We start from the raw sequence: 26,595 nt of genomic DNA, 5'->3' as shown, positions 1-26,595 counted from the left end.
CCAAACACCATCAGAATACTGATCTTCTTCTTCTTCTTTCGGCTACTCCCATTAGGGGTTGCCACAGCAGATCATCTTCTTCCATATCTTTCTGTCCTCTGCCTCTTGCTCTGTTACACCCATCACCTGCATGTCCTCTCTCATCGCATCCATAAACCTTCACTTAATCCAGCAGTTCTCAAACTGTGGGGCGTGCCCCTCGAAGTAACAAAAAAGGGGGCGCGAATGTTGCCATATGTGGCATAATTTCGCTATTTGTAGGGAAATTTTAAACTTGTAGCGGTGTATCGGCAGCAAAAAATATAGGAATACATTTTATTAGGGTTTCAAAAAAACGTTTTGAGAAACGCTGGCTTAGGCCTACCTTTTTTCCTCTTCCCTGGCAGCTCTATCCTTAGAATCCTTCTCCCAATATACCCAGCATCTCTCCTCTGCACATGTCCAAACCAATGCAATCTCACCTCTCTGAATTTGTCTCCCAACTGTCCAACTTGAGCTGACCCTCTAATGTACTCATTCCTAATCCTATGCATCCTCGTCACACCCAGTGCAAATCTTAGCATCTTTAACTCTGCTACCTCCAGCTCTGTCTCTTGATTTCTGGTCCGTGTAACCAGCCTATATAACATGGCTGGTCTCACTACTGTCATGTAGACCTTGCCTTTCACTCTTGTTGAAACCTGTCTGTCACAAATTACTCCTGACATTCTTCTCCACCCATTCCACCCTGCCTGCACTCTCTTTTTCACCTCTCTTCCACAATCCCCATTACTCTGTACTGTTGATCCCAATTATTTAAACTCATCCACCTTCGCCAACTGTAGTCCCTGCATCCTTACTATTCCACTGACCTCCGTCTCATTTACACACATGTATTCTGTCTTGTTCCTACTGACTTTCATTCCTCTCCTCTCTAGAGCATATCTCCATCTCTCCAGGGTCTCCTCAACCAGCTCCCTACTATCGCTACAGATCACAATGTCATCAGCAAACATCATAGTCCACAGGGACTCCTGTCTAATCTCATCTGTCAACCAGTCCATCACCATTGCAAATAAGAAAGGGCTCAGAGTCGATCCCTGATGTAATCCCACCTCCAACTTGAATGCCTCCATCACTCCTACCGCAGACCTCACCACTGTCACACTTCCCTCGTACATATCCTGTACAACTCTTACGTACTTCTCTGCCACTCCCAACTTCCTCATACAATAGCACAGCTCCTCTCGAGGCACCCTATCATATGTATTCTCCAGGTCCAGAAATACGCAATGCAGCACCTTTTGGCCTTTACACTTCTCCATCAACATCCTCAGAGCAAACATTGCATCTGTGGTGCTCTTTCTTGGCATGAAACCATGCTGATGCTGCTGCTCACTAATCATCACCTCACTTCTTAACCTAGCTTCCACTACTCTTTCCCATAACTTCATGCTATGTCTCATCAATTTTATTCCCCTGTAGTTACTGCAGTCCTGCACATCCCCCTTATTCTTAAATATCAGCATTAGTACACTTCTTCTCCACTCCTCAGGCATCCTCTCACTTTCCAAGATTCCATTAAACAATCTGGTTAAAAACTCCACTGCCATCTCTCCTAAACACCTCCATGCTTCCATAGGTATGTCATCTGGACCAATGGCCTTTCCATTTTTCATCCTCTTCATAGCTGTCCTTAATTCCTCCTTGCTAATCCGTTTGCACTTCCTGATTCACAATCTCCGTATCATCCAACCTCTTCTCTCTCTTGTTCTCTTCATTCATCAGCCTCTCAAAGTACTCTTTCCATTTGTTCAACACACTCTCCTCGCTTGTGAGTATGTTTCCATCTTTATCCTTTATCACCCTATTCTGCTGCACATCTTTCCCAGCTCGGTCCCTCTGTTTAGCAAATCGGTACAGGTCCTTTTCTCCCTCCTTAGTGTCCAGTCTCTCATACAACTCATCATACGCCTTTTCTTTAGCCTTTGCCACCTCTCTCTTCACTTTTCGCCTTATGTCCTTGTCTGCTTTATGCATCTCTCTGACTATCCCAATTCTGTATTTCCTAATTCCACCACCAGATTTCCTTTTCCTCTTTCTGCTTTCCAGATGTCATGCCAAGCACCCTTCTTGCTGTCACCCTTAATACACCTGCTGTAGTTTCCCAGCTGTCTGGTAACTCTTCACTGCCACCCAGTGCCTGTCTCACTTCCTCCCTAAACTCAACCTTGCAGTCTTCCTTTTTCAACTTCCACCATTTGATCCTTGGCTCTGCCCTCACTGTCTTCCTCTTCCTAATCTCCAAAGTCATCCTACAGACAACCATCCAATGCTGCTTAAGTACACTTTCCCCTGCCACCACTTTGCAGTCTTCAGTCTCCTTCAGATCAACTCTTATGCATAGGATGTAATCTACCTGTGTGCATCTTCCTCCACTCTTTTTTGGCAAAGTCCACTATCCTCTGACCTTCTTCATTCCTCTCCTTGACCCCCTACCTGCCCATCACCTCCTCATCTCCACTGTTCCCTTCACCAGCATGCCCATTGAAATCCGCTCCAATCACCACTTTCTGTCTCTTGGGTACACTGTTCATCACTTCATCCAACTCACTCCAAAAATCTTCTTTCTCACCCATTGCACATCCAACTTGTGGTGCATATGCACTAACAACATTCATCATCACACCTCCAGTTTCCAGCTTCATAATCATTACTCTGCCTGACACTCTTTTCACCTCCAAAACACTCTTGATATACTGTTCCTTCAGAATAACTCCTACCCAATTTCTCCTCCCATTCACACCATGATAGAACAATTTGAATCCACTCCGATCTACCTGGCCATAGATAGATAGATAGATAGATACTTTATTAATCCCAAAGAGAAATTCACATACTCCAGCAGCAGCATACCAATAAAAAACAATATTAAATTAAACAGTGATAACAATGCAGGTATACAGACAGACAATAACTTTGAATAATGTTAACGTTTACCCAAGGTGGAATTAAAGAGTTGCATTGTGTGGGGGAGGAATGATTTCCTCAGTCTGTCAGTGGAGCAGGAAAGTGACAGCAGTCTGTCGCTGAAGCTGCTCTTCTGTCTGGATTTTGATACTGTTACTCCCCTTCCATTTAGTCTCTTGCACGCACAATATATCAACCCTCCTTCTCTCCATCATATCTGCTAACTCTCTCCCTTTACCAGTCATACTGCCAACATTCAAAGTTCCTACCCTCAATCCTACTCTCTTTACTTTCTTCCTCTCCTCCTGCCTCCCCCTCTTCTTCTTCAGCCAACAGTAGCCCACTTTCTGTCAGCACCCTGTTGGCTAACAGTAGTGGTGGCGGTCGTTGTTAACCTGGGGTTCAACCGATCCGGTATGGAAATTTGTATTGTTGTCCGCATATTGATTTGGCAAAATATTACACCGGATGCCCTTCCTGACGTAACCCTCCCCATTTATCTGGGCTTGGGACCGGCACAAAGAAACACACTGGTTTGTGCATACTGATAATTATACATATTACATTTTTCATTATTTCACTTTAATATTGTCAAGTGTCTGAAACCTTTTTTTCATGTGGAGAATATAACTCTGAAATATGTGCTCTTAATGAGAATTTTCTCTTCCATTCTTTCCTTCTAAAACATATTTAGCATTCCAATTTTTGTTATGTAAGTTATATAGAATTTCCTAGTTTGAAGAAAGTCCTCATTACCAACATAATCGTGGTAATATTATATAAATAGCATGCATATTATGTGGAGCATTCATAGAAATACCAACAAATGTTAAAAAATGTAAAGACCAATTTAATGAAAAAAGTTTTCAAAGCTTATCTAATCGGTAAATGACATGTCAAAAATCAAACACATGGTGTTGAACTCAGGGCATCAGTATAAACTGCAAATCATCAGCAGGCTGAGAATTAATGTGCTGATCACCTATGTTAATTTATTCTTCAGTGAACTTTAAAAATCCCTGTATAAATGCAGTGAGAGCTGTTTCCAAATACTTGGAGTTACACTAAAATTGTTAACTTTGCGGAGTCCATCAAGGCCATGTCCCTGTCACCATTCCTATTTCTGGTTTTCATGGACAGGATATCAAGGTACAGCCGAGGATGTGAGGGTGTCCAGTTGAGAAGGCTAGGAATAGCGTTGTTTTATGCAGAAGATGATGTCTTCTTTGTTTCATGTGGCGGTGACGTTTGGCATGCACTCAAGCGATTCACTGCAAAGTGGGAAGCTGATGGAATAAGGATGACCTCCAAGTCTGAAGTCATTATTCTCTTTTTCAGAAAAGAGTGGATTGATCGCTACAGATGAGGGGGAACAACTTTCCTTAGTGGAGTAGTTCATGTATGTCCATAAATATTTGGACAGAGACAACTTTTTTGTAATTTTGGTTCTGTACATTACCACAATGAGTTTTAAATGAAACAACTCAGATGCAGTTGAAGTGCAGACTTTCAGCTTTAATTCAGTGGGGTGAACAAAACGATTGCATAAAAATATGAGGCAACTAAAGCATTTTTTTAACACAATCCCTTCATTTCAGGGGCTCAAAAGTAATTGGACAATTGACTCAAAGGCTATTTCATGGGCAGGTGTGGGCAAGTCCGTCGTTATGTCATTATCAATTAAGCAGATAAAAGGCCAGGAGTTGATTTGAGGTGTGGTGCTTGCATGTGGAAGATTTTTCTGTGAACAGACAACATGCGGTCAAAGCAGCTCTCCATGCAGGTGAAAGAAGCCATCCTTAAGCTGCAAAAACAGAAAAAACCCATTCAAGAAATTGCTACAATATTACGAGTGGCAAAATCTACAGTTTGGTACATCCTGAGAAAGAAAGCAAGCACTGGTGAACTCAGCAACGCAAAAAGACCTGGACGTCCACGGAAGACAACAGTGGTGGATGATCGCAGAATCATTTCCATAGTGAAGAGGAAACCCCTTCCCAACAGCCAACCAAGTGAACAACACTCTCCAGGGGGTAGGCGTCTCGATATCCAAGTCTACCATAAAGAGAAGACTGCATGAAAGTAAATACAAAGGGTGCACTGCAAGGTGCAAGCCACTCATAAGCCTCAAGAATAGAAAGGCTAGATTGGACTTTGCTAAAGAACATCCAAAAAAGCCAGCACAGTACTGGAAAAACATTCTTTGGACAGATGAAACCAAGATCAACCTCTACCAGAATGATGGCAAGAAAAAAGTATGGAGAAGGCGTGGAACAGCTCATTATTCATCATCTGTAAAACACGTTGGAGGCAGTGTGATGGCCTGGGCGTGCATGGCTGCCAGTGGCACTGGGACACTAGTGTTTATTGATGATGTGACACAGGACAGAAGCAGCCAAATGAATTCTGAGGTGTTCAGAGACATACTGTCTGCTCAAATCCAGCTAAATGCAGTCAAATTGATTGGGTGGTGTTTCATGATACAGATGGACAATGACCCAAAACATACAGCCAAAGGAGCCCAGGAGTTTATTAAAGCAAAGAAGAGGAAAATTCTTGAATGGCCAAGTCAGTCACCTGATCTTAACCCAATTGAACATGCATTTCACTTGTTGAAGACTAAAGTTCAGACAGAAAGGCCCACAAACAAACAGCAACTGAAAGCTGCTGCAGTAAAGGCCTGGCAGAGCATTAAAAAGGGTGCACTGCAAGGTGCAAGCCGCTCATAAGCCTCAAGAATAGAAAGGCTAGATTGGACTTTGCTAAAGAACATCCAAAAAAGCCAGCACAGTTCTGGAAAAACATTCTTTGGACAGATGAAACCAAGATCAACCTCTACCAGAATGATGGCAAGAAAAAAAGTATGGAGAAGGCGTGGAACAGCTCATTATTCATCATCTGTAAAACACGTTGGAGGCAGTGTGATGGCCTGGGCGTGCATGGCTGCCAGTGGCACTGGGACACTAGTGTTTATTGATGATGTGACACAGGACAGAAGCAGCCAAATGAATTCTGAGGTGTTCAGAGACATACTGTCTGCTCAAATCCAGCTAAATGCAGTCAGATTGATTGGGTGGTGTTTCATGATACAGATGGACAATGACCCAAAACATACAGCCAAAGGAACCCAGGATTTTATTAAAGCAAAGAAGAGGAAAATTCTTGAATGGCCAAGTCAGTCACCTGATCTTAACCCAATTGAACATGCATTTCACTTGTTGAAGACTAAAGTTCAGACAGAAAGGCCCACAAACAAACAGCAACTGAAAGCCGCTGCAGTAAAGGCCTGGCAGAACATTAAAAAGGAGGAAACCCAGTATCTGGTGATGTCCATGAGTTCAAGACTTCAGGCTGTCATTGCCAGCAACGGGATTTCAACCAAGTATTAGAAGTGAACTTTTTATTTCCAGTTATTTAATTTGTCCAATTACTTTTGAGCCCCTGAAATGAAGGGATTGTGTTAAATAAAATGCTTTAGTTGCCTCACATTTTTATGCAATCGTTTTGTTCACCCCACTGAATTAAAGCTGAAAGTCTGCACTTTAACTGCATCGGAGTTGTTTCATTTAACAAGTACAGACGCAAACGAAGTGTAATCAAGAGTGTCCGGTTCCATCCCTACTCACTCCTATATTTGCCGTTTTCAGTAGTAAGCTGCTCTTTTTGTTAATATTATACAGTACACACATGCACTTCGTTTGCATCTATACTTGTGCTGTTACTTAGAGAGTCAGATGGGGGGAGGGGTGATGTTAGAGCACGTGAGCTTATTCAGTACAGCAGGAACAACGCACATGTTGATCTTTTTTTTCTTTCAGTACATGTGCCTTCCCTGTTTATTTATATATCTCTGCCTGTCTGTCTCTCTATTACGCAGTGCTCTGTCTGTCTGTGTGTTATGGATCTTAAAAATAACAGTTTTAGGGACAGTTGTTCATGTTAATTGCAGTCTCAATTGTTAAAAAATATTTTAAAAGGAGCATCCCATATGAAAATATAACGATCTCATTAACTGACAGTGCATACCAATTTATAAATTTTATGCCCGTTTGAGGTTAAAAAGAAAAAAAAAAAGCAACATTTATCCCCAGCGGGGAATCGAACTCAGGTCTGTGAGGCACGGCAAAGCAGCTGTGCTCTAAGAGGCAAAACTTAGTGCGCTACGCCACGGAAACTGTTGTAGCCTCCTTGAAGTTTTTGTGGAAGTGTTTATTTGATCTTTGGAACTCGGGCTTTACACATTCTATAGTTTATGCCTACATTTTGTAACATTTATTACTAAAATATGAAAAAGTTTCTGTTTTAACAATGTGTTTTCACAGATTACTGTAGAAATGGAACACGCATGAAATGTGTGTGTTCCAAATAACAATGTATTATTTCCAGTCTAAAACTCCACTTCACTCGCAGATAATCAATCAAGGCATGAGCTGGGAAAACTTCGCACACGTTCTAGTCGGTGGGGGGATGGAATAGCCGGCTGCTGGCAGCTTGTCTTTTATCAGCACATTTAGAGGACAAAGGATGCTGGCGGAGAGGTGTGGACGGATTTAAGAAGCGATTTAAGGTGGGCCAGATCTACGAGTTTTTTCGTAGGCTGTGGTAATTCTAGTGTTAAAATTCATTGTGGTAATGTACAGAACCAAAATTACAAAAAAGTTGTCTCTGTCCAAATATTTATGGACCTAACTGTTATCTCAGAATCTTATTTATGAGTAATGCAAAAAGTGACCATGAGATCAACACGTAGATTACAGTGGCATCAGCTGTGTGTAAGGACGGAAAAAAATAGGATCCTGAGTAAATGTGGCAGATTGTGTTGACACTTTATGATTGGGTGAGAAATATATCTTGGCTGGTTTTGGAAAGCCTGTGAATTACCCAGGAGCTGAAATCTGTAGATGACGACAGGGAAGTCTGGGCTGACCTGCTTGTCATGTTGGCACTGTGACCCTCATTAGGAAAAGCAGCTGAGAAGATCAAATGAAATAAACTTTAAAATTTGAGTAAAAGATTTTTTTATGCCAAAGATGAGCAACTTTAGGATTCCTGAATCTTATTTAATAAACCGCATATACTCGCATATAAGTCGGGTCTTGAAACCCGAAAAGTCGATCATAAAATCAGACCCTGACTTATACACCTGTTCAAAAATATGACACATTTTTTTTTCTTTACATCTTCTTGCTTCCTCCAATCTCGCACCAGTTTCTCAGACACATCAAATTCATAATCTCTTGGACCAATAGCGTGAGTTTTCCACATTCGACTTATACGACCCACATTATAAAATACTGGAAATTATATGGTAAAATCAAGCCCCAATTTATCGATGGGACTTAAACGTGAGTATATATGGTATGTACATATCCTATGTAAGAGTTAAAGGAATTTTATAAACAATATAACACAAATAGCTCATTCCTCCAACCAGGCAAGTATATAAAGCATGTACAGAATATGTGCACTCTGGTTTTTATCTTCCATTCCAAAGATGAATGATAGGTTAGTTGATAACTCTAGGGCAGCCCTGTAAGAATGGATGTCACTAGACACGGTGCTTGCCTTGCACCTAATGCTGCAGAGATTGGCAGTTGTCCTCCTTTACCCCAAATTGGTTTAGGCATGTTTTAGAAATGAAAAAATAGATTATGAAAGGTCAGAAAGTTGATTAATTAAAAAACACAAGGAAGATAAATTTTACAGGAAAACTCTAAACGTGGCTAATTACAGTAATTAATGCAATTTATAAAATACAATATTATCATCACCTGAAGTTCTAAGAATAACTTTATATGCTTATATAATGGGTCTTGTAATGAGAAAAATTGAGATATTTTCTGTATTCTTTATGTCAGATTATGCCCTCCTTTATTCCTTTCTTCATAAATATTGAATAGTAGTAATTAACTCAAACAAACGAGAAATTTCCTGAGCGATATAGAGGAGAATAGAGGTTGTAGCTAATGATGCAAATCAGCAGCACAAACATCATCTTAGAAATTGTAGTCAGAGCAGTTTTTACACTTAAGTTGTTTTTAAAAACAAATTGCTAATGTTATCAGTCATACCTTCCACGCTATCCTCACATATGTAGTATCTAAGCAACATTACATTTTGCAGCTTAATTATCTTTTTCATGTTACGATGTGTTTTGTCAAGACTGCAGATTACAGGTCAAATGCCGAAGTTGGCCTGGAACAACGTTCATACAACATCATGTTTAACAGATTTCGTTTTAACGAAATGTAAATTTCAGTATAATGAGTGTCTTATTTATCAAGAATGGCCACTGAATATGATGCAAAAAATACTTAATGTTGTGACTACACTTTCGCTGAGTCTTGGGAAACCTACAACATGCTATTTCTTTCTTGTTAGACCAAAAGAAAATGACAGTCTGCTATGAAATTTTCAATCTCAGGCACTCTTGGTGAGTCTCGGCAAGAGTGTGGGCGCGACATCATATAGTTGAATTCTGAGTTAGTGCTCCACCTAATGTTCATGTGGGTAGTTGTTTCGTGTACAGATACTGTACTGTTCCAGTATCATACTGCTTCTCAAAGTTATCCTTGCAATGAACAAAAAAAGTGAGAAACAGTTTACCCTGAAAGAAAAAAAAATTAACAATCCTTGAAAAAGTTAATTTCAGAATGAAGAAAAATGAAGTGGTGAAAGCATTCAGAATCGCATATTCAATACTGTCAACATTTTTGAAGGATCAAAAAAAAAAATAGAAGTTAAAGATCTGAACAAAAAAAATTAGAAGCATGGTTGTATTTCTATAAAAAAAAAGTTAAATCTAACTCCTCATTTTCATTCTGCATTTCTATTAAAAAACTTGTATCTTGTGTCTCATTTTCAAATTAACCATTTTTTGCAGTTTATGAAGCTCGTTTTTATATATATATATATTATCAGATTTGGGTCACAGAGTTGCACGAGAGACAGGAAGGCGAGTCAATGTTTCTAAGAACAATACTGGTACTTTATTCCTGTAAAGAGAAGGCAGGTACAGTCTCAAGACTAGGAGCTGTTACTTAAGCACTCAAACACATGAGATAGGAGCTGCGGCACCTGCTTTAGCTTCCATCTTCGGATTAGAAGAACACCAGCGGCTTTAAATCACCGACAGAAGAGGTCTGGAAAAGAGTGATAAGAAGAGTGCAAGGAAGAGCAGGTCAGAGGTGTTAATTGTTCTAAACATCATGCGACAATCATGTTATACATTAAGCCTAATTCTGAAGAGGACAACCAATTACTTTGCCCTATGTTTACTGTTTACCAGATGCATCAAAACTATGGAGCTCACCTTGCGCCACTGCCATTAGAGATGGCGAATAGCCGGCAACACCGGTCACAGTAGTATGCGTATTTTCCCCATATTTGTTATAATTAAATATTTGTATGGTCCCATGAATTTCTTTACAATTGGATTCTACCTGTATTTGGTAACTCATCCTGGCTCAGTATAATTGGTTTATGAAAATATTTTAAATCAAGTGACAGGTAAATACCTAAGTAGAACTTTATTTGCTCTACTGAATATTTGCTCTACTGAATAAATAGGCTAATTTGAAGGGTCATATATGCATAGGTTGCTTGTCCTGAAGCAAGAACAAGAACAACAATGAAGGAGCACCAGTCAAGTAAGGTAAATGTTCTTAATCGTTTGAACCAATATGAACACAATATTGGAACATGATATATATTCAATCAATGCTAGATTGATTGAATGAGACCAGTATTTCGAGAGAGTAATATAAAACATTCTTACCTCTAGATACAGAGAATTTAAACCAAAATGCCAAAGTTGTAAATGGTGCAAAATGTTTATGTACAAATGTTTGCATTAATCACAGAATAAAATTCTTAAATATCTTAAAATAATTCCTGAAGGATCTATAATTAAAGAGTCCAGATTATGATTATTCTTTGTCCATACATAGTGAGTTTAAATGCTTGGCCAAAAAGTATAGTGCAATATTTTATGTAAGCAACAGTCCTAGCAAAAACATAGGAAGACTACCTTGATAATTGATATCAGATTTATGCTAACCAATAAGCTAGAGCACAGTGGGTTATGGATAAAATGTATTTAACTTTTTAGTCATTGTTTCATTCTCATATTGAAGCTGAATAATAAATTTTTTTACATATAGCTGTCATAGATATAAAATGATTGTTTATATTTCCTCATTAGTATTGAACTACATTAGAGCATTAGTATAACTTTTTTGCAAGTTTTGTTTTTGGTGAAATAATGTACCAAATGTATTTTATTAAAAGAAGGATCAGGGTCATGAAGCTTGATTTGTAAACATTATTTAAAGCCATCATTTTAATTTGTGTTTTTCAGGTCTTTGTCTGCACTTTCTGCCTACCATAGTGGAATGATGACCCCTATGAAAATCCGCACAGAATCCCAAAGCACTCTTCGCCTATATAGTGGAAGCCCTACTCGCAGCGATAAAGAGCAAGTCTCTATCAGCTCCTTTTACTACAAGGAACGAGTATGACACAGTTTGATTCAAACCACTGACTTCACATTGTTTCTTTTTGCTGATTTAGATGACATTCTAAATACAGAAAAGACAATTAATAGCAGTAAGGAGAGCAGGGTTCTCATCGTTAGTGGAGTTTCCATTTTCTCTCTGTGTCTCTTTGGGTTTCCTCCAGGTGCTGTGGTTTTCTCCAACAGTTCAAAGACATGTAGGTTAGGCGGATTGGTGACACTTAATTACCCCTAGTGTGCTTGTGTGCATGTGTTCACACTAGAAAAAAACTGGCACCATGCCCAGGGGATTGTTCCTGCCTTATGTCCTATACTTACTGGGCTAGGCTCCAGCCCCCTGCAACCATGCTCAGGATTAAGTGGGCCGAGAAAACGGTATGATATACAGGTGCTGGTCATAAAATTAGAATATCATGACAAAGTTGATTTATTTCAGTAATTCCATTCAAAAAGTGAAACTTGTATATTAGATTCATTGATTACACACAGACTGATGTATTTCAAATGTTTATTTCTTTTAATGTTGATGATTATAACTGACAACTAATGAAAGTCCTAAATTCAGTATCTCGGAAAATTAGAATTAACTCAAAACACCTGCAAAAGCCTTTAAATGGTCTCTCAGTCTAGTTCTGTACGCTACACAATCATGGGGAAGACTGCTGACTTGACAGTTGTCCAAAAGACGACCATTGACACCTTGCACAAGGAGGGCAAGACACAAAAGGTCATTGCTAAAGAGATTGGCTGTTCACAGAGCTCTGTGTCCAAGCACATTAATAGAGAGGCGAAGGGGAAGGACAAGATGTGGTAGAAGAAAGTGTACAAGCAATAGGGATAACCACACCCTGGAGAGGATTGTGAAACAAAACCCATTCAAAAATGTGGGGGAGATTCACGAAGAGTAGACTGCAGGTGGAGTCAGTGCTTCAAGAACCACCACGCACAGACGTATGCAAGACATGGGTTTCAGCTGTCGCATTCCTTGTGTCAAGCTACTCTTGAACAAGAGACAGCGTCAGAAGCGTCTCACCTGTGCTAAAGACAAAAAGGACTGGACTGCTGCTTTCTGATGAAAGTAAATTTTGCATTTCCTTTGGAAATCAAGGTCCCAGAGTCTGGAGGAAGAGAGGAGAGGTACAGAATCCACTTTGCTTCAGGTCCAGTGTAAAGTTTCCACAGTCAGTGATGGTTTGGTGTGCTATGTCATCTGCTGGTGTTGGTCCATTGTGTTTTCTGAGGTCCAGGGTCAACGCAACCATCTACCAGGAAGTTTTAGAGCACTTCATGCTTCTTGCAGCTGACTAACTTTATGGAGATGCAGATTTCATTTTCCAACAGGACCTGGCACCTGCACACAGTGCCAAAGCTACCAGTACCTGGTTTAAGGACCATGTTACCCCTGTTCTTGATTGGCCAGAAAACTAGCCTGACCTTAACCCCATAGAAAATCTGTGGGGTATTGTGAAGAGGAAGATGCAATACGCCAGACCCAACAATTCAGAAGAGCTGAAGGCCACTATCAGAGCAACATGGGCTCTCATAACACCTGAGCAGTGCCACAGACTGATCGACTCCATGCCACGCCGCATTGCTGCAGTAATCCAGGCCAAAGGCGCCCCAACTAAATATTGAGTGCTGTACATGCTCATACTTTTCATGTTCATACCTTTCAGTTGGCCAACATTTCTAAAAATCCTTTTTTTGCATTGGTCTTAATTGGTATTCTAATTTTCCGAAATACTGAATTTGGGACTTTCATTAGTTGTCAGTTATAATCATCAACATTAAAAGAAATAAACATTTGAAATACATCAGTCTGTGTGTAATGAATGAATCTAATATACAAGTTTCACTTTTTGAATGGAATTACTGAAATAAATCAAACTTTGTCATGATATTCTAATTTTATGACCAGCACCTGTAGTTTGTGGTAATGCAGCATAGTACAGATATATTTTTTCTTTCTTTTAAAGTATTTCTTTCCATTATTAAGTTATCTTATTATACTAAAGGTACTGTGCAGCAAAAGGCAACATTATGCATCAGCTTCAGCTAATTTCTTTATCCTCCCAAAAATTTCAATCCTCATCAAAACTTATCTTATGTATCTTTTAGAGGCATCACCTTGTTGCTGAAGCTACAACAGGACTTTAAAAATTTGTAATTTGTTTTCTCCTAAGTTACAGTGTTTTACAATTCAGTCTTTTGAGGTTATACAGTATATTAAAATAACAATGCCTTGACGTTCATTGTGAAAGATGCTTCCTATGAGTATGAAAGAAAACTAAAGCGAAGTGGCTCACTTATGCTAAACATTTTTTTTCCTCTTTAATGTCAATTCTTACTTTTTTAATGTAATGTTTATATTTGAACCTTGATTATCTTGAAAATGAGTATTTTAGAGAAATTTTAAAAATTAACATTAATTTTAAAAACTGCTTTCTTCACTGCTGAGTTACAGAGTGTCAGAAATGCTGGTGGCAATACCAGGGGCAAGGGGCTAACCTTAGTGGAGATACCAATTTATCTCCTTGTTTTTTACATTCATACTGACAGTTAACATCCAGGCAACACATATTAAAATGCTCATGTCACAGTTGGTGTAGACAAATGCCATATGACCACTTTGTTTGAATTTTTTGTCAATGTATTCTTCCTACAACTGTTGCTGGCAGTCCTCCCACATCCCACAGTCCTATATGGAAAACTGGTGATGCATGTAATTCATACGACAGCGTGACCCTGACCTATATACACTGGTTAAAAAATGAACAGATGCTAGTTACAATCAGGGAATGAATGCAAAGTCTCCTTTCATATATAAGAACAGTGTAGGACACTATTAAACACTCTCAAAACAGGAATATATCAGTTTCTAAATTAATTACTTAATGGGATAAAAGTTACAATAACTTGAATCTTTGTGTGTGTTTTGCCTCTTTTTTTTTTTTAAATAACAAAGTGTGATTCCTGTGCGAACACAAAAGCATTTTCATACATGCCATCTGCTGTTTTCTTTTTCAACATGTATTGAAGCTGTGCTGTATCATCAACTCTGTGAGCCATTTTATATGTTTTTTTTTCTCTTGACCATTATCATGCATTATTGTGCCATCTGGAGTATTTTGTCTACTTGCAGTCACAGAGGAGTGTAGTACTGCCTATACTGTAAAACAGCTGGTACCATTACATTTTTGGAAGTTTAGTGCTAACTTAGTACCAAAATATTGGTTCATGTGACATCCCTTTGTGCAGACTACCACTGTAGAGTCTCTGTTAAGCTCAAACTCATCACCTGTCTTCCATGGCCACAAAGCATTTTTGTTTATTACAGCAATATTTAGCTATCTTTTGAATACTACAAAACGGATAATGCGTGTAGTCTGGTTTCTGCCATATTCCAGACACGTGTGTGTGTGTTTGTTTGTGTGTGTGTGCTTGTGTTTGTGTGTGTGTGTGTGTGTGTGTGTGTGTGTGTGTGTGAGAGAGAGAGAGAGAGAGAGAGAGAGCAATGCCATATTGAACTGGTATTTCATTCAATGTTCGATATTGCCAATTTCAGATAATGGTTCATTGGAGATGTCTGTTTTTTTTATTTATTAGAAATCTAGACGGTGGAAGACCAAGAGAGAAACAGTAGACTCTGGAAGTCGACCAATAAAAGCTACGGGTAAAGTGATTATCCAGAATATTTCCTGCCTTTTGCCATTACACAAACAACTTGGAGAAATTTACATGCAAGTATCTTTTCTAATAATTACTCTGATCATAAAATACATTCATCATATTTACAGTATTGCATAAATTGTCAAAGATGCAGAATAGAATGGTCATATGTTAATCTGATTAATGTTACCAGATTGAATGTAAACGATATTCAAGAGACCTGTCACAGGAATGCTGCTGCTGCTCTTACAGTCGGGCGCAGAGACTTGGCCAAGGTATGACTTAATATTTTTAATTTTTACTTTGAGTTGAAATTTATGTGAAATGTATTATTGTGGGTGAGTGGGAACATGGTGTTCATAACTGATTGGCCTACTCTCTCACATCCTAAACTTGACAGAGTTACTCAGAAAGGCACACACACACACTAATTATAAGTGATGCCTGCACAGCCTATCACTCTCGAGTACTCCACAAAGGGAATCACTACACCATCATCAAAATAGTTAAGACAATCAGTTTGATGAATTGCAGCCAAATTTAGTTGTGTTAATTGGTGTTAAAAGATAAAACTGTTCCACAGTTATTTCTGTAGTATATAGTATGTGTATGTGTGTGAATTGTAGTAGTAACTGCATTCCGCAGAATTCAAAAAGAGAGAGAGAATGTATTATGGTGATTGTTGCAATGTTTTGATCAATCATATAAGTGAGTTTATTTATTGTTGTGTTACACTAAAGTACAAGTAAAATTAATATTTCATGAATGATGTAAAATGCATTATTGAGGTTACATTTTGCAGCATTATGTTGGTGCTGAATTCAGAAATGGCTGAACAACTTGTTCAAATGAGGTGAAAGCGAGGGATAATATTAGTAGTATTTTAAAGTCAATTCTAAATAATACAGGTAACCAATGTAACAACACTAAAACTGGTAAGATGTATCTGTTAGGAGTGCCTCACAGTAATTTAGCAGACTGAAAAAAAACATGGATTAATTTCTCAGTATCTTGTAATGTTGCAAGAAGTCTATCTTTTGCAGTGTTCTTTAAGTGAAAAAATGCAGTCCTACTAATCTGGTTAATATGTGATTTAAAGTTTAGGGCAGAGTCCATGATTATCCCTAACTTTTTTACCTCAGGCTTGACTTTTAAGCCTAGTGATCAAGTTTATTTCTAATACCCTCACTGTTTCTATATTTGTTAATCACTAAGATTTCTTTTTTTCCTTGTTTAGTTTGAGAAAGTTATTACTCATCCATTCAGAAACACTGCATTGGATCAGAGAGGCAGGAGTGTCAGAGTCATCGCTATTGATAAGTAAAGCTGTGTATCGTTTGCATAGCTGTGGTAGCTCGCCTTGTGTTTTGAGATAATCTGGCCTAATGGAAGCACGTAGATTGAAAAAAGCAGTGGACCCAAAATAGATCCTTCTGGTACACCATACACATTATCATGGATCTCTGAAGTACAATTTCCACAACAAACAAAAACTTTTCTACCTGTTAAGTAAGACTGAAACCAATTTAAGGCACTGCCGGAGAGACTCATCCATTGTCTAAAGTGATTTATAAGAATACTGTGTAAGAATTGTGTCAAATGCTGCACTCAAGTCTAAGAGTACAAGAACAAATGGACTGTATGACCTCTATCCACATTATCCTGCAAATTATTTACTACTTCAAACAGTGCACTTTCTGTACTTTGATTTGTTCTAAAACCGAAATGAAACTTATCAAGGATAGAATGTTTATACATGTAATCATTTAACTGCTTAAAGACTACCTTTTTTTTTTTACTTTTAAGTTTTTTTTACTTAAGAAAGGAAGGTTAGAAATTTGTCTAAAGTTGTCAAGGACAGAGGAGTCTAGGTTGTTTTTCTTGAGCAGAGTTTTAGCAACTGCAGTCTTTTGAAGTCAGAGAAGACCCCCGAATCAGATGATCAGTTCACTGTGTCAAGTACATTAAAAACTGCCTTTTCTGGGATTTTACTTAAGAAAGGAAGGTTAGAAACTGGTCTAAAGTTGTCAAGGACAAAGGAGTCAAGGTTATTTTTCTTGAGCAGAGTCTTAGCAACTGCAGTCTTTTGAAGTCAGGGAAGACCCCCGAATCAGATGATGAGTTCACTGTGTCAAATACACTGTCAATTAGCACGTTAGAAGTTAGAGACTTCTTTGACAAAGCCTGTTGGCCTGTTGGGACACTGGTGGAGGGTTTCAGATGAGAAACTGTTTTACATTGTTTGTGTGGATCTATTTCAATGAAATAAATGTAATTCACTTAAAAGAGCATGCTGGGATTTGACAGGGTTAACTTTGGGGGATGTACTATATTATTTTTAATATCATTTATTTTGTGTTTAAAAGATATGACAAAAGCCTCACGGGTTTCACTAGTAGTTTTTAAGAGGCATTCCATTGAATGAGCTGGGTTTAGAAAATGATCAATAATTGAAAATAAAACTCTTGGAATGCCAGCATTATCATTTATAATTTTAGAGAAAGAGGACTGCCTATCAAGGCAGACTGTGCTGTTATATTCAGTTATTTATGTTTCCAGTATTTCACAGTGGACTATGAGTTCAGTTTTTCTCCATTTACATTCAACATGTTCTCTTTAAATCACTCGGATCTTCCAAGGTGTGATAGTTGTGGAGGATTTCAGCAATATTTGAGTATGGAGGATTTCAGTATGATAGTACTGGAGGTCTTTTCAGGGGCCTCTGTGTCAGCTGCAGCTCTTACCTTAGCATTACATTTTTCCACCTTACTGATTACACTACTAGCTTTCTTAAAGTAAGCACTAGAATCGGACTGATTGTTTAGAATATTAGCAAATATTGAAGCTGCAGATTTATCAAAATAACATTTTTTAACAATACGATTCTCATTATTTGTAGTTGTATATCCACAACCTGCCTTATGTCTATATTTATTATTATTATTATTATTATTATTATTATTATTTAATCCTTTTAAAATGACTAAATACAGTGTGTGCCCTCCCTTATATGTAGGCTGGCTGACGTGCTGACTCAGATCTAAACAGTGCAATAAGTTTATGAATTCTCTTATGAATTTGGGTCACACTGGTCATCCACATGAAAACTGAACTTGCCTACATTTGGGAACCTGTCATAGTTAGTTATTATAGATAGTGAGATTTTCTCACTAAAAGATGCATTATATTTTGGAGGTCTGTAAATGATCAATACGAGAGACTGCGACACTCTTTGAATAACCACGGCAAGACATTTGGAAGATTTGCAAGTACCAATACTGGCATCTTTACAGTTTAATTGGCTTGAGTAAATGCTCGCTAAACCTCTGCCTTTATTGCCTTGGCAAATTGAACGAACAAAATTGTAATTCAGAGGTGCTGCGGCAATTAACACTGCACCACCATTGGAGGTGAGCTGCATTTCACTTAATATAAGAAAGTCTATTTTCCTACCACTGATAAGGTTAATGTAAAAATTTTTGTTGGTTAATGCTGTGATATATAGTAAAGTCACATTTAAGGTCCAGAAGCCAGAAGAGGTTCCAGTGGTCAACAAAGCTGTGAAGGTAATTCTAGAAAATATGTAGAATCCATAGCATAAAGTAAAGTTGTGGGATCTGCAACTCCAGAAATCTATGCTGCTATAATATAGGTTCCAGATTAACACATTCAAAATGAGCTCAAAAGAAAAGGATTACAGGTCAGTCAGACAGACAGACAGACAGACAGACAGATGGATGGATGTTAGGGCCAATTTGTAACTTAAAAAGAGCACATTTGTAATTATAGTAGGGACCTTTTGTAACTCAACATAAGGAACATAACTTTTAGGGAACTTTTGTGCCATGAGTCAGGCACTTTTGCAACATGCCGAAAAAGGCAATTTTTCTAACATGAAATGGCAATATTTAATCAAATGTTTAGGTTTGTTATTAGCCCCCCTCTTAATTCTCTTATACATTTAGTTTAAGCCCATTGTTCCCACAGTAGGCGGCAGCTGCCAATACCCTCATACTGGACAAAGATAACTCATATAATCAGTGGACAGGTGCTGTTAAGAAACTTTAACACTTGAATTACCAAAGCTTACGAAAAAACTCATAAATCCGGCCCACCTTAAATCTGCTTGCATCTCTCCATTCAGTGTCCTTTGTGTTGTAAATGTGTCGATAAGCCCAAGCAGCAAACAGCCTGCTATACCACCCAAACCCACTGCTTTAGAAACGACAAAAACCTCTCCCAACTGAAGCCTTCTTTATCAGGGAGTCCTAGAGCTGAATAGGCTAAAAAAAATATATCATTGTTTGGAACACATGCATTTCATTCTGCATTTCATGTAAGTGTAGGATGACAGAAATGTTGAACACATACCTAAAAGACAAACTTTTTCCATGCTTTAGTACTAACGATAAAATATTGACATGAAGTGTATAATGTGTGAAGACTGAAGTCCAAATATCAAATAAGCACTTTCACAAAAGGTACAAATTTAACAAAACAAGTGCGCTTTTATTCAAGACTATAACTGAAGAAAAAGAAATCGGATTAGTGTGGCTTTTTGTCGTGACTTCTTTGTTAGTATAGCGGTAAGAGCTGCTGAGTCCTATTAAGAAGGTCCCGGGTTCAAGTCTTAACGTCTCCCAAAATAAACATTTTGAGTAGTGAGCTGCTCTTATTGTTACTATTATACAATAAAAACATACATTTGATTTGAGTCTGTAACAGCCAGTGTAAATGTATGGTACTTGTAAAGGTTAGCATTTTTTTTTTATTCAGTTTTTTTCTCTCAGTCGCGTTCATGCTTGCCCCGATCTGACACTGCTGTTTTCAAATAAAGACGTGCCATAACAGAGGTGAACTCGGATTGGGGAAAGAGAACAGAAGCCCTCCCCGCAAGAAACGTCCACTCATATGTAAGAACAACGTAGCAGCACCAGGCGTAAAGGCGAAAGATGGCACCGTTTCGATGCAGGAGGAGGTCTGGCATCATCCAGCCAATCAGTCTGCTCTACAGCTGTCCTTCAAAGAAACAGCACAGCTTACAGAGCTCGCCAGCATATCGTGCAAACTCCTGTTTGTGATTATGTTTTGTGATGGTCTTTACATAATAAACATTTATTTGGTACTTTTATAAAAGCCAAATCAAATGTTATTTACCTTGATTTATTTACTTATTTTCCTACAGCGTAAAGTCGGAAGTAGACTGCAGAGCTTCCTCTGTTTGATTGACAAGCGCATGCGCACAAATTACACATGTAATGCCACGAAAAAATTCCTGCTGACACTTTAGTACGTGACCAATGGTACGAGAATGCAATTATACTTCTTTTTGGTCACATACACCGTCCAGATCTAAACACTAGCATTGAGAGTCGCTCGCACACTGAATATTCTCGGAAAGTCTTTCTCCCGTGGGGCGACTGGGATCTTTTCCTGAGTAAGATCAAACACAGTTGTGTAGGGTGCATCAGGAGCTTCCACTTGCAGCTAAAGTCACTTCAGTACATGTACTGTGTCACCGTGCCCGTGTCGATCAAACACAGGAAGCTCTGCAGTCTACTTGTGACTTTACGCTGTAGGAAAATAAGTAAATAAATCAAGGTAAATAACATTCAATCTGACCTTTTTATACAAAGTACAATGACTGGAAAAGTGTGACGGCAGCTTCCACCTCCAGCTGTAGACTCTACAGTACGCGAGCAACTCACCACTAGTGTTTTGATCTGGACGGTGATAAATAATTTGGATAGGGATATAAGTAACAAGGTAGGTGGATTAGCAGATTATCTAGAATCCGTTGAGTTGTTACAAAGGGACTGAGACAGCATACAGGTTAGGGCAGATTTGTTGCAGATGAGATTTAATGTCAGTAAGTGTAAAGTATAACGTAGAAAGTAAAAATGTTAGGTTTGAATACACAATGGAGAGTCTGAAAATCAAAAGTACACCTTATGAGAAGGATTTAGGAATCGTGTGAATTCAAAACTATTAACTGGCAGAGAGTGTTCAGAAGCCATTGAGAAAGCTAACAAACAGAATGTTAAATTGTATAGCACGATGTGTAGGGTACAAGTCCAAGGAGGTTCTACTCAAGCTTTATAACAGCAAATAACAGCAAACAACAGCTCATAACAGCACACTGTTTTTTGTTTATTGTCATTTTGATTTCACCTTGCTGCTTTCATACTTTTAAAAAACTAAACATCTAAAGTGTTTGTTATATTGATGGTACCTCTGGACACCAAGTACCTAGTTTGAGATAAGAAAACTATGTATTCCTTTCTTAGGCAAGTGGATAGCATCAACACATTATGTGATAATAATAATAATACATTTTATTTATATAGCGCCTTTCCCATGCTCAAGGCACTTACAGAATATAATAAAGAACGGCAGAATATACAGTATATAGCATTGTACAAACCAGATAATAAATAATGAAGATTAAGACAGTAAATTCTGAAAAAATAACAGACAACATAATTGATGGTCTCGCACACACACACATACAGGTTACATGAGCATCTTGACAGAGAAGTAAACTGAGAGAAAGGTAATAAAGTCAAGTAGAGCTAAAAGCCTTAATGAACAGATGAGTTTTGAGTTGTTTTTTAAAAGAATTCATGGAGTCAGCTGACCTGATTAATTTTGGTAGGTCATTCCAGAGTCTGGGCGCTATACAGCTGAAGGCCCTGTCACCCATGGAGTGTAGATTAGTGTGGGGTACGACAACATTGCCAGAATCAGAGAACCTTAGTGGGCGGGCAGGCACATAGTGATGGAGAAGGTCAGTTATGTAGTTTGGTGCAAGGTTATTTAAAGCTTTGTAGGTTATTAGTAGGATTTTATATTCGATTCTGTAGGACACAGGGAGCCAATGAAGACGGAGCAGGATGGGTATTATGTGCTCGCTGCTGCTGGTTCGAGTAAGGACTCTTGCAGCTGAGTTTTGAATAAGCTGGAGCTGTGATATAAGATTAGAAGGGGCACCTGCCAGTAGGGAATTACAATAATCGATGCGGGATGTGATAAAAGCATGGACAAGTTTCTCAGCATTAGAGAAGGAGAGGAAGGAGCGAACATGGGATATGTTACGGAGGTGAAAGTAAGAAAGTTTCTTAATGTGATTTATGTGGGCGGAATAAGTGAGGGAGGAATCAAAAATGACACCAAGATTTTTTACAGTAGAGGCAGGTCTGATGAGATCACTGCCAAGATGGACTGGGAAGGAGCTCATTTTATTAAGTTGCATTTTAGTCCCAATTTGCAGGAGTTCAGTTTTATTACAATTTAATTTTAAAGAGTTCTGCTCCATCCAGGTTTTAATTTCACTAAGGCAGTTTGTGAGCTGAGAAAGCTCTGATGAAGTTCCACTTTTAACATTGAAGTAGAGCTGAGTATCATCTGCATAAAAATGATAGCCCAGTCCATAACTACGGATAATATGGCCAAGGGGAAGCATATAAATACAGAAAAGCAGAGGACCGAGGACAGAGCCCTGAGGGACTCCTTGTGTGACTGGCGCTGAGCTGGATCTGCTGTTGCTAAGACTAACAAACTCTTGCCTATCAGTCAGATAGGATTTGAACCACTGGAGGGCAGTGCCAGAGATACCCAGCATGTTCTCCATTCTGGACAGTAGGATGTCATGTCTTACAGTGTCAAATGCTGCACTGAGGTCTAACAGAATTAATATGCTGGTTTGTCCAGAGTCTGCTGCCATAAGCAAATCATTGGTTACCCGTAGCAGAGCAGTTTCACAGCTGTGCTGCGCTCTGAAACCAGACTGAAAGGGTTCCATCAAATTATTAGAGGTTAGGTAATTGGTGAGTTGGGAAGCTACAACACGCTCAAGAACATTTGATAGGAAAGGTAAGTGGGAAATAGGCCGGAAATTGTTAAGATTGTCAGCATCAAAGCCAGACTTTTTTAACATTGGGTGATTTCATAAAGTAATAAACTTCACCTGAACTAGGTTAGTCTTTTATTTATAAAAGGTATAAATAATTTTAAATGTCTGTTTTTTCCATGAGCTATGGGTAGTGACCGAAAGAACGAGATCGCGAATACAAGCGGCTGAAATGAGTTTCCTCCGCATGGTGTCTGGGCTTTCCCTTAAAGATAGGGTGAGAAGCTCAGTCATCCGGGAGGGGCTCAGAGTAGAGCCGCTGCTCCTCCGCATCGAGAGGAGTCAGATGAGGTGGCTCGGGCATCTGATCAGGATGCCTCCTGGACGCCTCCCTGGTGAGGTGTTCCGGGCACGTCCAACCGGGAGGAGGCCCCGGGGAAGACCCAGGACACGCTGGAGGGACTATGTCTCTCGACTGGCCTGGGAACGCCTTGGGATTCTCCCGGAAGAGCTAGAAGAAGTGGCCGGGGAGAGGGAAGTCTGGGCATCTCTGCTCAAGCTGCTGCCCCCGCGACCCGACCTCGGATAAGCGGGAGACAATGGATGGATGGATGGATGTTTTTTCCTATTTACCAAATTGTTGAAAGGTTTTCAGCTTTCTTCTTTTGAATAGGCATGATGTATCCTAAAAGTTATAACTTTGATGTATTAGAAGTTTAGAATCTGAAACATTAAAGTTTGAAGATATTTTTGAGGTTGAATACTTTTTCAAGGCACTGTAAATGATTAATATTTTGGATTTTAATGCGTTTGTGAATAGTGTTGTTTGCTCTATTCAGTTGGTTTGTTGTTTATAGTGTCATGTCAATATTACCTATTGTTTATTTATTACATACGTCATATCATAGTAATTAAACTAATTTCACTTTACCTTTTATTTGTACAGGATTCGGGGGTTACATACGTTTAGTGTTGGCAGTGCCATAAATTTTAAACTGTTACTTGTGCCTAATATATTCAATAGGACCCCAAAACGTTTCATTTTTGGAGATTTCTACAATTTATGCAGTTTTCTGGTCATTTCTCTGCAAATTAAAATTACAGTGGAACCTCAGTTCACGAACATCTTGGTACACGTACAAATCGGTTTACGACCAAAAAGTTCGGCAAACTTTTGCCTCGGTTCACGACCACACACTCGGTATACGAACAAGCCAGTTTCCCTTTCGGCTTGTACATATTCAGTCTCTCCCTGTGCATTTCCTGTGCAGCGAGCAAGAGAGAGAGAGCGAGAAAGCGCGACACACACACAGGCAGCGCGAGAGAGAGAGAGACGCACACACACAGGCAGCGCGCGGGAGAGAGACGCACACACACAGGCAGCGCGAGAGAGAGAGCTAGACGCATAAGGTAGGAAGGCAGTTAAAGAATGCACTGGGCTTTATTTTGTTTTCACTTCTGTTTACAGCGAAAAACAAATGTTACTTTTCTTGGTGGTTTATTAAATTACGGATTTTTTCATATGTTCATTTTTTTCCCTGTGCTTAAAACTCATTAAAAAAAGTGTTTTTAGCCATTGCAGTGTTAGTTTTCTCTGTTGTTCAATGTTTTCTCAGTGTTATTCAATGTTTTTACATTTAGTTTACTATTATGCTGTGCATTCTATGGTTTATTTAACTATATTTGTGCTTAAAAACTTAAAAAAAAAATATATTTACATACAGTTCGTATGGTCTGGAACGGATTTATTGTATTTACATACAATCCTATGGGGGAAATTGCTTCGGTTTACGACTGAGTTTTGGAACGAATTATGGTCATGAACCGAGGTTCCACTGTATATATATATATATATTTATATATATTGTATATATTCTTGGGGTCCTTTAGGGTAGATAGAGGGTGCTGTTGGGAGGAAGCTCCCCTGTGAGAAAGAAGTTCCATTTTACTTGAAGGTTCTTCCTCACTACAGTGCTGATGCAGTGGAAGTACTCCCAGTCCAGGTTAAAAGAATTCCACCACCTTACTCAGGCGATTTGGGAGTGGAGCAGGACAATGTTTGTCTAGGAAGATTTGAGGAGGAAAAGGAAGGAGAGAAAAAAAGTACAGTAGGAAGATGAGAATTATCTTAGGATTGTTTTCTTTCTTTCAGATATGGGCTTTAGCTGCTGCAGCTACAAGCACTGACTTATGTCCTGACCCTGACCCTGATATTGGCACACCATGGGCACAACATCCGTTCGGACGACACCTTTTGGAAACACTGTGAGTATCAATTTACTGCAAAGTTAAACTTGTCCAAGTGGCCTATATTTAGCTAGCCTTCCATTTCCACACTGCCTTAATCCAAGCATAGGACCTTAAGAGGCCAGTGCCTCTCTTAGCAGCCAAAGAATATGATGTAACCATCACAGACTGAAAGTATGATTGTTCTTCATATTAATTTCCAATCTCTTCATTTAGGAATCATGTAAATACAACTTACAATAGCTTACTTTATATTGATAAGATGTTTTTTCCTGTAGAATGTTTCTGTAACTGCAGCGTAAGCTGATCATTTTAGCTTCCAATAATTCTTGCAGTTAACAGCTACTATTCTGTGAAAGAGGCATAAAATCTTCAATTTGTCTTAGGCCTGAATTTAATTGTATGCCCAGTGAGCCATAACTGATTCCACTCCTTAAGAAGTAACCTCACTACATAACCAAACCAATTGACTCTTCTGTATCTAAAGAAAGAGGATTTTTACTCTCAGATCATTATGCATTATGTATTCCTCACTGTTTAAAAAAAACAACACTTCCCAGGAACCTAATCATTTATACCAACAACCTACTTCTTTCAGTCACTTCCAAGTGTTTGTGATTACTGGTAAAATGGGAATGTAAGATAAAAAGCTTTGTCACATCACAACCACCATCATGTACAAAACTCAGTACTGTAGCCCATGCACTGGTCTTTTAAATTGCCCCAATGTGTATCAGAGGGAAATTAGGTCAAACGGACAATGCCATGTGCAAATACATATTGTATATTCAGAGTAGGATTGCACCCTTCTAGTCCTTACACTTAGATAATGTCCAAGTCTTGACTAGATTTTGATATCCTGGCCTTGACAAATCACAAAAAAAGACAAAACATGCATACTCCATTTTAAATAGATTTCAGCTTAATTCCAGTTTTTCAAACTTAACACTAGAATTACCAGAGCCTACGAAAAAACTCGTATATCCGGCCCACCTTAAATCGCTTCTTAAAACCTTTCTCACCTCTCCGCCAGCGTCTTTTGTCATCTAAATGTACTGATAAAGACAAGCTGCCAGCAACTGGCTATTCCATCCCCCCAACGACTTAGAATGTAAACAGGCTTTTCCCAGCTCTTGCCTTGATTGATTATCTGGGAGTGAAGTGGTTTTAGAGTAGAAATAATAGATTGTTATTTGAAACACACGCATTTCATATGTGTTGCATTTCTACAGTAATCTGTGTAAACACATTGTTAAAACAGAAACGTGTTATATGTTCTAGTAGCAATTGACAAAATGTAGGCATAAACTTTATAATGTATGAAGCCTGAAGTCCAAATATCAAAGGAACACTTTCACAAAAGGTA

At 38.7% G+C, this 26,595-nt stretch overlaps 1 protein-coding gene across 2 annotated transcripts in view; it reads left to right on the top strand.

Annotated features, from left to right (window-relative positions):
• wdr59 (WD repeat domain 59) overlaps positions 1 to 26,595 on the top strand; it is a 250,263-nt gene that overhangs the window by 169,950 nt on the left and 53,718 nt on the right. For both annotated transcript variants that reach the window (XM_028810052.2, XM_028810051.2), the window contains 4 exons: positions 11,309 to 11,462; positions 15,071 to 15,204; positions 15,327 to 15,408; positions 25,135 to 25,247. In XM_028810052.2, coding sequence (XP_028665885.1) covers positions 11,309 to 11,462; positions 15,071 to 15,204; positions 15,327 to 15,408; positions 25,135 to 25,247 — 483 coding nt within the window. The remainder of the gene's footprint in view (positions 1 to 11,308; positions 11,463 to 15,070; positions 15,205 to 15,326; positions 15,409 to 25,134; positions 25,248 to 26,595) is intronic.

Source organism: Erpetoichthys calabaricus, chromosome 9 (assembly GCF_900747795.2).
Source record: "Erpetoichthys calabaricus chromosome 9, fErpCal1.3, whole genome shotgun sequence".
In the NCBI taxonomy this organism is placed as follows: Eukaryota; Metazoa; Chordata; class Cladistia; order Polypteriformes; family Polypteridae; genus Erpetoichthys; species Erpetoichthys calabaricus.
The sequence above is the reverse complement of the archived record's forward strand: the minus strand, read 5'-3'. Positions and strand labels throughout refer to the sequence as shown.